This window comes from Chiloscyllium punctatum, chromosome 36 (assembly GCF_047496795.1).
Source record: "Chiloscyllium punctatum isolate Juve2018m chromosome 36, sChiPun1.3, whole genome shotgun sequence".
Taxonomy (NCBI): domain Eukaryota; kingdom Metazoa; phylum Chordata; class Chondrichthyes; order Orectolobiformes; family Hemiscylliidae; genus Chiloscyllium; species Chiloscyllium punctatum.
Window position 1 is genome coordinate 23523404 of NC_092774.1, and position 12099 is coordinate 23535502.

At 45.5% G+C, this 12099-nt stretch overlaps 1 protein-coding gene across 1 annotated transcript; it reads right to left on the minus strand.

The window, feature by feature from the left end:
* Positions 1-449: 449 nt before the first annotated feature.
* LOC140460249 (uncharacterized) lies at positions 450-11102 on the minus strand. Its single transcript, XM_072554688.1, has 2 exons — positions 10940-11102; positions 450-4146 (listed from the first exon to the last, which is right to left on the minus strand). The coding sequence occupies exon 2, from the start codon at positions 3768-3770 to the stop codon at positions 2865-2867; it is 906 nt and encodes a 301-aa protein (XP_072410789.1). The 5' UTR covers positions 3771-4146; positions 10940-11102; the 3' UTR covers positions 450-2864.
* Between the last annotated feature and the right edge of the window lie 997 nt (positions 11103-12099).

A 12099-nucleotide genomic window follows, 5' to 3' on the forward strand; every position in this document is an offset into this window, starting at 1 on the left:
GTTTGTGTGCTCTCTGTTGTGATGATGTTACTCCTTTTAAGAAGATTATGTTGTCTTGATTTTTTTTCCCAAGAGGGGTTGTAAAAGGCAGAGGGTCCAATTTGACTGGGCTAAGGGACTTCACTAATGGCCAACAGATATTGACAAAGGCAACAATCGGAAAAAGGTTTGAGATTTTTTTTTCTGAAACACTCTACAGCGAAACAGTCTGTAGCGAAACAGTCTGTAAGGTCACCCCTCAGCCTCTGACCCTCCAGGGAAAATAGCACTAGTCTATTTCAGCCTCTTGCAACAGCTCCAACCCTGGCAGTATCTTTGTAAATCTTTTCAGAGTCCTTTCATGTTTCACAACTTGTTACAAACACGTCGACTAAATTCAGAGAAGCCTCTCAATTACAGCTGTAAATGGAGAAAGTGTGTTTAATAATGAGTCATGAATAAAGGCTGTATTAATCTTTTATTGTGAAGTTTTACTCCTACATCTCCAAACAGAGCATACACACCTGGTCAGAAGCAGCCTATGGGATTTAAGACACTATTGGCTGTTTTCCAATGAGGACTGACTTTGCACAGAAACCATAAACATTTTAAATGAATGGAGTACCATTTGTTTTAAGGTCAGGTAAACTTAAGAGGCACTGCATTGGCTTAGAAATGAGATCCTTGACACACACACAGCTGAAATTATCAATGCACCATTATTAACAAATTGGAATTAAGGCTGGGATGTTTTTCCCGCTGGAGCAGAGGAGGATGAGAGGCGAAGTTTATAAAACCGTGAGGGTTATAGATAGGGTTAAGGATTGTTGCCTCTTACCTAGGATGGGGGAATTGCAAGACTGGGGACACATTTGTACGGTGAGAGGGGAGAAATTGAAAAAATATGTGGGGCAAAAATTTTAGAGAGTGGTTTGTGTATGGAATGAGCTGCCAGTGGAAGTGGTTGAGGTAGATACATTAACAACAATTAAAAGGCATTTGGTCAAATACATGGAGAGGAGAGGTTTAGAAGGATAGTGGCCAAGTGCAGGGAAATGGGGTTACTGTTGATGGATGTTTTGGTCAGCATGAACCAGTTTGGGCTGATGGGCCTGTCTCCGTGTTGTAACACTGACTCGTGTCTCTTTGTCGCTCCAACAGTTTTGAGTTTTCAGATGAGCACCTCACTTAATCGCACTGAATAAAATCCGATCTCATTAGTCAACTCTGATTTGGAAGTGCTGGTGTTGGATTGGGCTGGACAAGGTCAGAAGTCACACGGCACCAGGTTCGAGTCCAACAGGTTTATTTGAACTCACGAGATTTCAGAGCACTGCTCCTTTGTCGGTGAAGTGATGAAGCAGCAGCATTGAAGAAGGAGCAATGCTCCTAAAGCTTGTAATTTCAAATAAACCTGTTGGTCTGTAAGCTGGTGTTGTGTGACTTCTGATGCCTTCAGCTGTGGGTTTGTGTCGAACTTAATGGGATATTTTGTCCAACACGGCATTTTTAAACAGTATCACTTGGAGGGATTCATTTGGAACCTTTCAAGAGGTGAGTTCAACAAGACTGAACTATTCAAAGTTACTTGGACTCCATTTTAAAATTTACATCAGGACCGGTAGACATAGAGATATACAGCATGGAAACAGACCCTTTGGTCCAACTCATCGATGCTGACAAGACATCCTAAATTAATTTTGTCCCATTTGTCAGTATTTGGCCCATATCCGTCTAAACCCTTCCTGTTCATGTCCGAAACCTTAGATGCCTTCTAAGTGGTATAATTGTACCAGCCTCCACTTTCTCTGGAAACTCATTCCATACACGCACTACCCTCTGCATGAAAACATTGCCCCTTACGTCCCTTTTAAATCTCTCACCCAGCCAAATAGCCTCTCCCTGCAGCTCAAACCCTCCGACCCCCAGCAACATCCTGGTAAATTGTTTCTGATACAGAAGTCAATGTTTTGGGAAGAACCCTTCTTCAGTCCTGAAGGAGTGTTAATACCCGAAATGCTAACTTCACCTCCTAACGCTACCTGGGTTGCTGCGTTTAGTTGGAGAAAGTGAGGACTGCAGATGCTGAAGATCACAGTCGAGAGTCTGGTGCTGGAAAAGCACAGCAGATTAAGCAGCGTCCGAAGAGCAGGAGAATCAATGTTTCAGGCATCATTGCTGAGGAAGGACTTATGCCCAAAACGTCGATGCTCCTGCGCCTCAGATGCTGCCAGACCTGCTGTGATTTTCCAGCACCACACTCTTGACCAGTCTCCATTTACCCCTGACTAACGCACCACATTACACATCCCTGAACACTATGGACAATTGAGCTAGGCTAACTCACCCTAACTTGTACATCTTTGTATAGTGGGAGCAAAACCGGAACACCCGGAGGAAACCCATGCAGACACGGGAGAATCAAACAGTAGAATCAAACCCGGGTCCATGGCTCTATGAGGCAGCTGTGCTAAGCACTGAGCCACTATGTCACCCCGAGCCACTTTAGGATTGCACTTGGGGGTGCGAGGCGGTGTGCAGTCCAGAAAATTGTTTTAAAAGCCCAACAATGTTCCAACTGCACCCATTGTCAGAGTGGGGCACAAGGTTTAGTCCACAGTAGCGTCACTGGCGGTATCCGATTGTTGGGAGCACTGGTGTCCCCACAAGTTGCTGGTAAATGTGAACCTCTTGCCGCACTCAGGGCAGCTGAATGGCCTCTCCCCTGTGTGGACCCACCAGTGGGTCAGCAGGTTTGAGGAATCGCTGAAGCCCTGTTCGCACTCTGGGCAGCTGAATGGCCTCTCCCCTGTATGGACCTGCCCGTGGGTCAGCAGAGCAGATGAATTGCTGAAGCCCTTCCTGCACTCAGGGCAATAGAACGGCTACACTCCCGTGTGGACCCGCTGGTGGGTCAGTAGGTGGGAGGAGCGGTTAAAGCGTTTCTCACACTCTGGGCAGGAGAACGGCTTCTCCCTGGTGTGGACCCGCTGGTGCCTCAGTAGGTGGGAGGAATTGCTGAAAGCCTTCCCGCACTCGGGACAGCTGAAGGGCCTCTCCCCCGTGTGGACCCGCTGGTGGGTCACGAGGTTGGAGTAGACCGCAAAGCCCTTCCCGCACACTGAGCAGGAGAATGCCTTCTCCCCGGTGTGGACTTGCCGGTGGGTTAGCAGTTGGGAGGGCTGGGTAAAGTCCTTCCCACACTCAGGGCAGGCAAATGGCCTCTCCCCAGTGTGGACCCGCTGGTGTGTCAGCAAGGAGGAGGAACTGCTGAAGCCCTTCCTGCATTCGGGGCAGGGGAACGGCTTCTTGCCTGTGTGGACCCACTGGTGCCTCAGCAGGGCAGAGGAATCGCTAAAGGCCTTCCCGCACTCGGGGCAACTGAATGGCCTCTCCCCCGTATGGACCCGCTGGTGCTTCAGTAAGTCAGAGGATTTGCCGAAGGCCTTCCCACAATCAGAACAGGGGAAGGGCCTCTCCCCGGTGTGGACACGCTGGTGCGCCAGCAAGTGGGAGGAGTGGGTGAAGCTGTTCCCGCACTCAGGGCAGGTGAATGGTCTCTCCCCAGTGTGGACCCGGCGGTGGTCCAGCAGGTGGGAAGAGCGGATAAATCCCTTCCCACACTCTGGGCAGGAAAACGGCCTCTCCCTGATGTGACTGCGCTGATGAATTTCCAGAGCAGATGGGACACTGAAGCCTTTCCTGCAGTCACCACACTTCCACGGTTTCTCCATGGGGCGAGATTCCTCTGATTTCTCCACGGCCAAAGCTTCAGCTGCACACAAACGCATGCACAACCCCTCCCTGCCGTGAATTCCTCTTTCCAGGCTGTATAATTGTTACAGGCTGCACATTTAATGCGCTGCCACAGTAGCGTCTCTCATCCAGCTCCACTGATGCTGAAAGCTTACTGAAACAGAAACCAAAGAGTTTTGCTCCTTCTCATAGAATCAAAATCGAAGATCGTTAGAGTCCCAATGGATTGATTGACTGTCTGTCATTGACGTGAAAATGAGGACTGCAGACGCTGGAGAGTCAGTCAAAATGTGTGGTGCTGGAAATACACAGCAGGTCAGGCAGCATCCAAGGAGCAGGAGAGTTCCTGTTTCGGGCATAAGCCCTTCGTCTGTTGAATTTGAAACTTCAGTCTTCAGACCTTCAAATGCACTTGAAAAAAAGATTATGAAAGTCATCACTGGCAGTCAGGGTAGAAATTCTGAACAAGCAATTCTACTTTATGCGGAACATTCTTTTCTTTTGTAATTCCATGAAATTGAAAGCACCATTACCCTGCTCCGATTGCTCTACATTTACACCTGATTAATGCATCTAACCTGCACATCCTGGACACTATGGACAATTTAACATGGCTAATTCACCCAAACATGCACATCTTTGCATAGTGAGAAGAAACAGGTGCACTGGAAGAAATCCACCACAAAAAATAGTTGGAGAATGTGCAATATCCACACAGACAACGGTCCCGAGGCTGGAATTGTACCTGGGGCCCTGGTGCCGTGAGGCAGCAGCACTAACCACTGAGACACCGTACCTTCCTTTTCCAGTCCCGCCACCAAGTCACTCAGCTTGAGCTCAAGCAAAGCACTACATTTAATTTTCGCTTCACACTCACTGAACTTTCGGCCTGTCCCCACTTCCCCTACGGAAATGCAAAAAGCTGGGGGGTTGCCACATAGAATCCCTACAGTGCGGAATGAGGCCATTTGACCCAACAAGTACATAACAACACTCCGAAGAGTAACCCACCCACACCCATTTCCCTACTCCTATCACTCTCTCCATTTACCTCCGACTAATATACCTAACCCACACATGCCTGAATACTATGGGGCAATTTAGCATGGCCAATTCACCCTAACCTGAAAATCTTTGGATGTAGGAGGAAACCGGAGCACTTGGATGAAACTCATACAGCTACGGGGTGAACAATGTGCAAACTCCACACAGTCAGTCACCTAAAGCTGGAGTCAAATCCTTGTCCCTGGTGCTGTGAGGCAGCAGTGCTAACCACTGAGCCATGTGCTGCCCATGTGTGCTGAAAGAGATGCAATGTGGAACTTCATTGACTGTACCGCACAGTGGATTGTTGAGTAAGGTCGAGTCTCGAAGGATCTGGAAAGAGGTAGCCAACATTTAGGAGTGCATTGCAACAGATGCTGGAATCCATCCTGAAAACAACAAATGCTGGAGATCACAGCTGGTCAGGCAGCGTCCACATAGAGAGAGCAAGCTAACATTTCAGGTCTTCTTAGAGATTTATAAAATCTTGCTGGATACAGAGAAGATCAATATCAGGAGTCATTTCCCTGGAATGAGGGATTTCAAGACGAGCAGACATATTTTTAAGGTGAGAACAGAAAGATTTAAAAACAAAGTAAGGGGCAACATTTTCACACAGAGTGCTTCATGTGTGGAATGAATTCCCAGAGGAAGTGGTAGATGCGCTTACAGTCACAACATTTAAATGACATTTGGAATAGTACATGAATAAGAAATGTTCAGAGGGATATTGGGCCAAGCACATGTAGGTGCGACTAGTTTAGTTTGGGATAATGGTCGACATGGACTGGTTGGACCGAAGGATCTGTTTCCGTGCTGTGTGACTCTGACTGGATACAGTGGATACTGTTTCCACCAGTAGGAGAAACGAGGACCAGAGGACATAGGCTCAGGGTGAAGGAATGCCCTTCAGAACTGAGATGAGGAGGAATTCCTTCAGGCAGAGGATGGTGAATCTGTGGATCTCATCACTGCAGAGGACATTTAAGACAGGGATAGATAGGTCTTTGATAAGCAAGGGGATCAAGGGTTACGAGGAGAAGGTAACAGAATGGGATTGAGAAACATATCGGCCATGATCGACTGGTGGACCAGACTCACTGGACCAAATGGCCTTATTCTGCTCCTGTATATTGTAGTCTTAAAACTGGGCAGATTACTGAAGTGGTTTTCATGAACAATTTCAGAGTCCTGAAGTAAAGTCGTAGAGGTGTACAGCATGGAAACAGACCCTTTAGTCCAACTCGTCCATGCTGACCAGTTATCCTAATCTAATCTCGTCCCATTTGCCAGGACTTGGCCACTATCGCTCTAAACCCTTCCTATTCATATACCCATCCAGATGCCTTTTAAATGCCGTAATTGTACCATCCTCCATCACTTACTCTGACATTCATTCCATACATGCACCACCCTCTACATGAAACACTTGTCCCTGAGGTCCCTTTTAAAATCTTTCCCCTCTCACTCTAAACCGATGCCCTCTAGTTCTGGACTCCACAACCCAGGGAAAAGACATTGTCTGTTTATAAAATCATGAGGATTATGGATAGAATAAACGTGTGGAAGATCACCACCTCCCCCCCACCCCCACAAAAGTCTCTGATGCTCTGGGAAATCAGCCCGAGTCTATTCTGCCTCTCCAGCTAAAATCCTCCAAACACAGCAACATCCTTATAAATCTTTTCTGAACCCTTTCAAGTTTCACAGCATCCTCCTGATAGGAAGGAGACCAGAATTGCACACAATATTCCGAAAGTGGCCGAACCAGTGTCCTATACAGCTGCAACGTGACCTCTCAACTTTACTACCCAAATGCCTTCCTCACTGTTCTATCTACCTGCGACTCTACTGTCAAGGAGCTATGAACCTGCACTCCAAGGTCTCTTTGATCAGCAACACTCCCTTGGACCTTACCTGATTGGCTTTTCCAAAATGTAGTACCACACATTTATCTAAATTAAACTCCATCTGCCATTCCTTAGCCCATTGGCCCATCGGATCAAGATCCCGTTGTGATCGGAGGTAACCTTATTTGCTGTCCACTACACCTCCAATTTTGGTGTCATCTGCAAACTTACTAACTATACCTCTTATGCTCACATCCAAATCATTCATATATATGAAGAAAAGTAATGGAACCAGCACCAATCCTTGTGGTCACAGACACTGGTCACAGGCCTCCAGTCTGAAAATCAACCCTTCACCACCACCCTCTGTCTTCTACCTTCAATCCAGATCTGTATCCAAATGGCTAGTTCTCCCTGTATTTCTCGAAAGCTAACCTTGCTAACCAATCTCTCATGAGGAACCTTGTTGAATGCCTTTCTGAAGTCCATGGAGATCATGTCTACTGCTCTGCCCTTGTCAATCCCTTGTTACTTCTTAAAAAAATTCAATCAAGTTCGTGAGACATGATTTCTCACGCACAAAGCCATGCTGACTATCCCGAATTAGTCCTTGCCTTTCCAAATACATGTAAATCCTGTCCCTCAGGATTACCTCCAACAAGTTGCCCACCGGCAATGTCAGGCTCATTGGTTGATAGTTCTATGGCTTTTCCTTGCAATCTTTCTTAAATACTGGTACCACGTTAGACAACCTCCAGTCTTTCATCACCTCAGGTGTGACTATCAATGGTACAAATACCTCAGCAAGGGACCCAACAATCACTTCTCTAGCTTCCCACAGAGTTCTAGGGTACAACTGATCAGGTTCTGGGGATTTATCCACTTGCATGCATTTCAAGATACGCAGCACCACCTCCTTTGTAGTACAGACATTTTTTCATTTTTCGAGATATCATCATCTGTTTCCTCACATTCTATTTCTTCTATGTCCTTCTCTACAGTAAACACTGATGCAAAATACTTATTTATTATCTCCCCCAATTCCTGCAGTTCCACACATAGGCTGTCTTGCTGATCTTTGAGGGGCCCTGTTCTCTCCCTAGTTACCCTTTTCTCCTTAATGTATTTATACAAACCCTTTGGATTCTCCTTAACTCTACTTGTCAAAGCTATCTCATGGTCCCTTTTTGCCCTCCTGAGTTTACTCTTAAGTATACTCCAACTGCCTTTGTACTGTCAGGATTCACTCGGTCTCTCCTGTCTATACTTGTCATATGCTTCCTTCTTTTTCTGAACCAAAAGCTCAATTCCTCTCGTCATTCAGCATTCACTACACCTACCAGCCTCCCTTTCACCCTAAGTTCTAGATTAGAGTGGTGCTGGAAAAACACAGTTCAGGCAGCATCCGAGGAGCAGGAAAATCGATGTTTTGGGCAAAAGCCCTTCATCTAATCTAGAATCTGGTTTCCAGCATCTGCAGTCCTTGTTTTTACCTAGTTTTTCCCCTTTCAACCTCACAGGAATATACTGTCTCTGGACTCTCAGTTTCTTATTTTTGAAGGTTTCCCATTTTCTCGCCATCCCTTTACCTGCGAACATCTGCTCCCAGTTAGCTTTTGGAAGATCTTGCCTAATACCAAGTTAGCCATCCTCCAATTTAGAGCTGGTCTCTACTTTATCATCACTCTTTTATAGCTCATAGAATTATGGTCACTGGCCCCAAAGTGCTCCTCCACTGACAGCTGAGTCACCTGCCCTGCCTTATTTCCCAAGAGCAGGTCACGTTTTGCACCTTCACTAGTCAGAACATCCACTTACCGAATCAGAAAATTCTCTTGTACACATTTAAATTCCTCTTCATCGAAACCCTTAACACTACGGCAGTCCCAGTCTATGTTTCGAAAGTTAAAATCCCTGACCATAACCACCGCATTTTTATTACAGATAACTGAAATCTCCTTACAAAATTTGTTTCTCAATTTCCCTCTGACTATTAGGGAGTCTGTAATAAAGGGGAGAAAGCTGGAGAATGGGGTTGAGAAACTTATCAGCCATGATTGAATGGTGGAGCAGACCCAGTGGACTGATTGGCCTAATTTCTGCTCCTGTGTCCTATAGGCTCTTGCTGTTCTGCACACAGTGAGAGAAGCTTGGGAGCAGGAGTAGGCCATTTGGTCTTTCAAGCCTGCACCAGCATTCAACAGATCATGACTAGATATTAATCTACCTACAGCTAGATGGATAAACTGGGAATCTTTTTCACCGGAGCATAGGATATTGAGAGATGACCTTACAGAGGATTATAAAATCACGAAGGATAGAGATGTCCTTTCGCTCAGATGTGAGCTTCAAGATTAGGGAGCAAATTTTTAAGGTGAGTGGAGAAAGATTTTAAAAAGACATCAGAAGCACCCTTTTTTAAGAGTGGTTTGTGTGTGGAATGAATGTCCAGACAAAGTCCAGAGGTCAGATCAGTTTTCCTTCGTGTGAATCCAAGGAAAGTGATGGGATCAGACGGAGGACCAGGCCGTGCACTCAGAGCATGTGCAGATCAACTGGCAGAGGTCATCTCGCACATCTTCAACCTCTTCCTGCAGCAGGTCATTGTCCCTGTCTGTTTCAAGAGGGCCAACATCATCCCTGTGCCTCAGAAGACTCATGCAGCATGTCTCAATGACTACCGCCCAGTTACCCTAACTTCGGTGGTCATGAATTGCTTTGAATTTGCCTATCAGCAAATTGGGATCCATGTCAGATGCCATATCATTTGCCCTTTCCTCCTCCCTAGAACATCTTGACACCAAGAACAGGTACTTAAGAATCCTACTTGACTACAGTTCAGTCTTCAACACTATTATCCCCTCGAGACTGATTACTAAACTTCGTGATCTTGGACGAAGCCCCACTCTCTGCAACTCGATCCTCAGTTTCCTGACCCACAGGCCAAAACCACGAAACTCGTTATTGACTTTTGGCGGGATGTTACTCATGTCCCCATACACATTAACAGCACAGAGGTGGAATGAGAGGAGAGTGTCAAGCTCCTGGGAGTGGTCATCCACAACAAGCTGTCTTGGATGTATCACTACCTGGTATGGCAACTGTACCATTCAAGATTGGAGACAGTTTCAGAGAGTGGTGAACTCAGCCCGGACAATCACAAAGGCCAACCTCCCATCTATAGAATCCATCTACCAGGCTTGCTGTCAAGGGAAGCCGCCAGCATTCTTAAAGATGCATCCCACTCTGGTAATGTTTGTCTACAATCTCTACCATCGGGAAGAAGGTACAGAAGCCTGAACACACGCACCAGCCAATTTTGTAACAGTTTCTACCCTATTGTTAGAATACTGAATGGATTCTCAAACTCTCAGGACTTGCCTGAACCTGTGTTTTTGTTTTTGCCACTGTTTACCTATTATTTACTATGCCACTTAACTATGTGATCTGCCTTTTTGATCACAAGACAATGCTTTTCACTGTGCCTCAGTACATGTGACAATAAATAAATTCAATTCAGTTCAAGTGGTGAACGTAGTCCAGTTAAAAGGGTGAAAAAGCATTTGGATCAGCACATGAGTAGGAATGGCTCAGAGGGATATGGGCCAAACACTGGCAGGTGCAACTAGTTGAGTTTGAGAACATAGTCAGCATGGACTAGATGGTCAGAACAGTCTGTTTCTGCACTGACTGACTGTCTAAGTGTTCTATACTGGTCTTAAACCCATTTTCTTGCCTCCCCCGAGAACCATCCACTTCCTTGTTGTCGAAATTCAAATGAACTCAGCCTTGAATATATTCAATGACACCCCCCCCCAAACTGCAGGCAGACATCGCCACCTCTGAACTCAATTCCTCTTGCCTTGCTCATTGCTTGCTGATATAGAAGGACGCTGAGGCCTGTTTGTATAGCAACACATCATTCCTGATGAAGAACTCATGCCTGAAATGTCGAATCTCCTGCTTCTCAGATGCTGCCTGAAACTGCTGTGCTTTTCCAGCCCTACACTTTTCGACTCCGATCTCCAGCATATGCAGTCCTCACTTTCTTCACATCCCAATATATCACTATTTAAGGAATGCATCTCCTTTCTGCTTATTTGTAAAACAGCAAATGCGATAACTTCACATTGTGCTACTACATTTGTCATGTGTTTGCAAACTGAGACACAATCTTGGACTAACTTTTCCAGAGTCTCTCCCCTCGCCGGGATTCACTCCCTTTCCTTTCAATTACTGCAAAACAAAAATTGAACCCCAGAATGAAAACAAATGGAAAAGGGAGTGAGAAAAGAAAGTGCCGTACTCACAGATGTTAGACAGAGGAAGGAAGTTGCAGTCTGGGGTAAAGCTCAATCTTTATTCAGAGAGGAACAACAGCAGTAGCAACTTCAGAAGCTCATGATCAAACTTCCGTATTCAGACAATAGCGGGGCTCTGATTGACAAAAGAACCAGGCTCCTTCCGCTCATCCCGAGCTCCCCATTGGTCCATCAAAAGAAGGTCGCGGTCCGTAATTGTGGACAGCGTGAAGCATGCGCAGTTCTTGTTAACACCGCTGAACATGCGCAATAACTACTGACACCGAGGAGTATGCGCAGTGTGGTCTGTGGCGATGCTGGTGTTGCTGACAAGATTTTGTACCCGAATGTCAAATGGCAACAGGAGTTTAAAAAAAAGGTGAAGCCAATTTTTTTTACCTGTAGCTCGACATTTTATTGCGTTTGCATTTTGTGTGACTCCTCAACTTTTCAATGTCTTTTCCCCAGGGTAGGGGAATCCCAAGCGAGAGGGCATAGATTTCCACTTACAGGGAAAATATTTAAAAGGGACCTCACAGTCAGAAAAAAACAGTTTGAAAGTTAATTTCCCCTCTTATGCCCTGAACAAGATAGATTGTTCACAGCCTATTAATCATGAGTAGCAATGATGTTGTGAAACTTAGAAGGGTTCAAAAACGATTTATAAATAAGTTGCGAAGGTTGGAGGGGTTCAGCTGCAGGGACTGTTTTTCATACAGCGTTGGATGCTGAGGGTTTATAAAACCTTATAGAGATTTATAAAATCATGAGGGGCATTGATATGTTAAATATACAAGGTCTTTTCGCTGGGTGGGAGAGTCCAGAACGAAAATTTTGGGTGAGGGGGAAAGATATAAAAAGGACCTAAGGGGCAAATTTTTCACGCAAAGGGTGTTGCATGTATTGAATTAGCTGCCAGAAGAAGTGGTGGAGGCTAGTACAATTACAAAATTTAAAATACACTTAGATGGGTATATGTGCCAAGATTAATTTAGGATACCTGGTCAGCATGGACCGACGGGTTTGTTTCCATACTGTACAACTCTATGGTTCTATTTCTGTATAATCAGAATCAATTTCACAAGACTAGGAATAGACCATCCACAACTTACACCCTGTCCTCAACTGTGAACTAACTGGACATATTTGAATGCAAGTTTCAGAAAGAT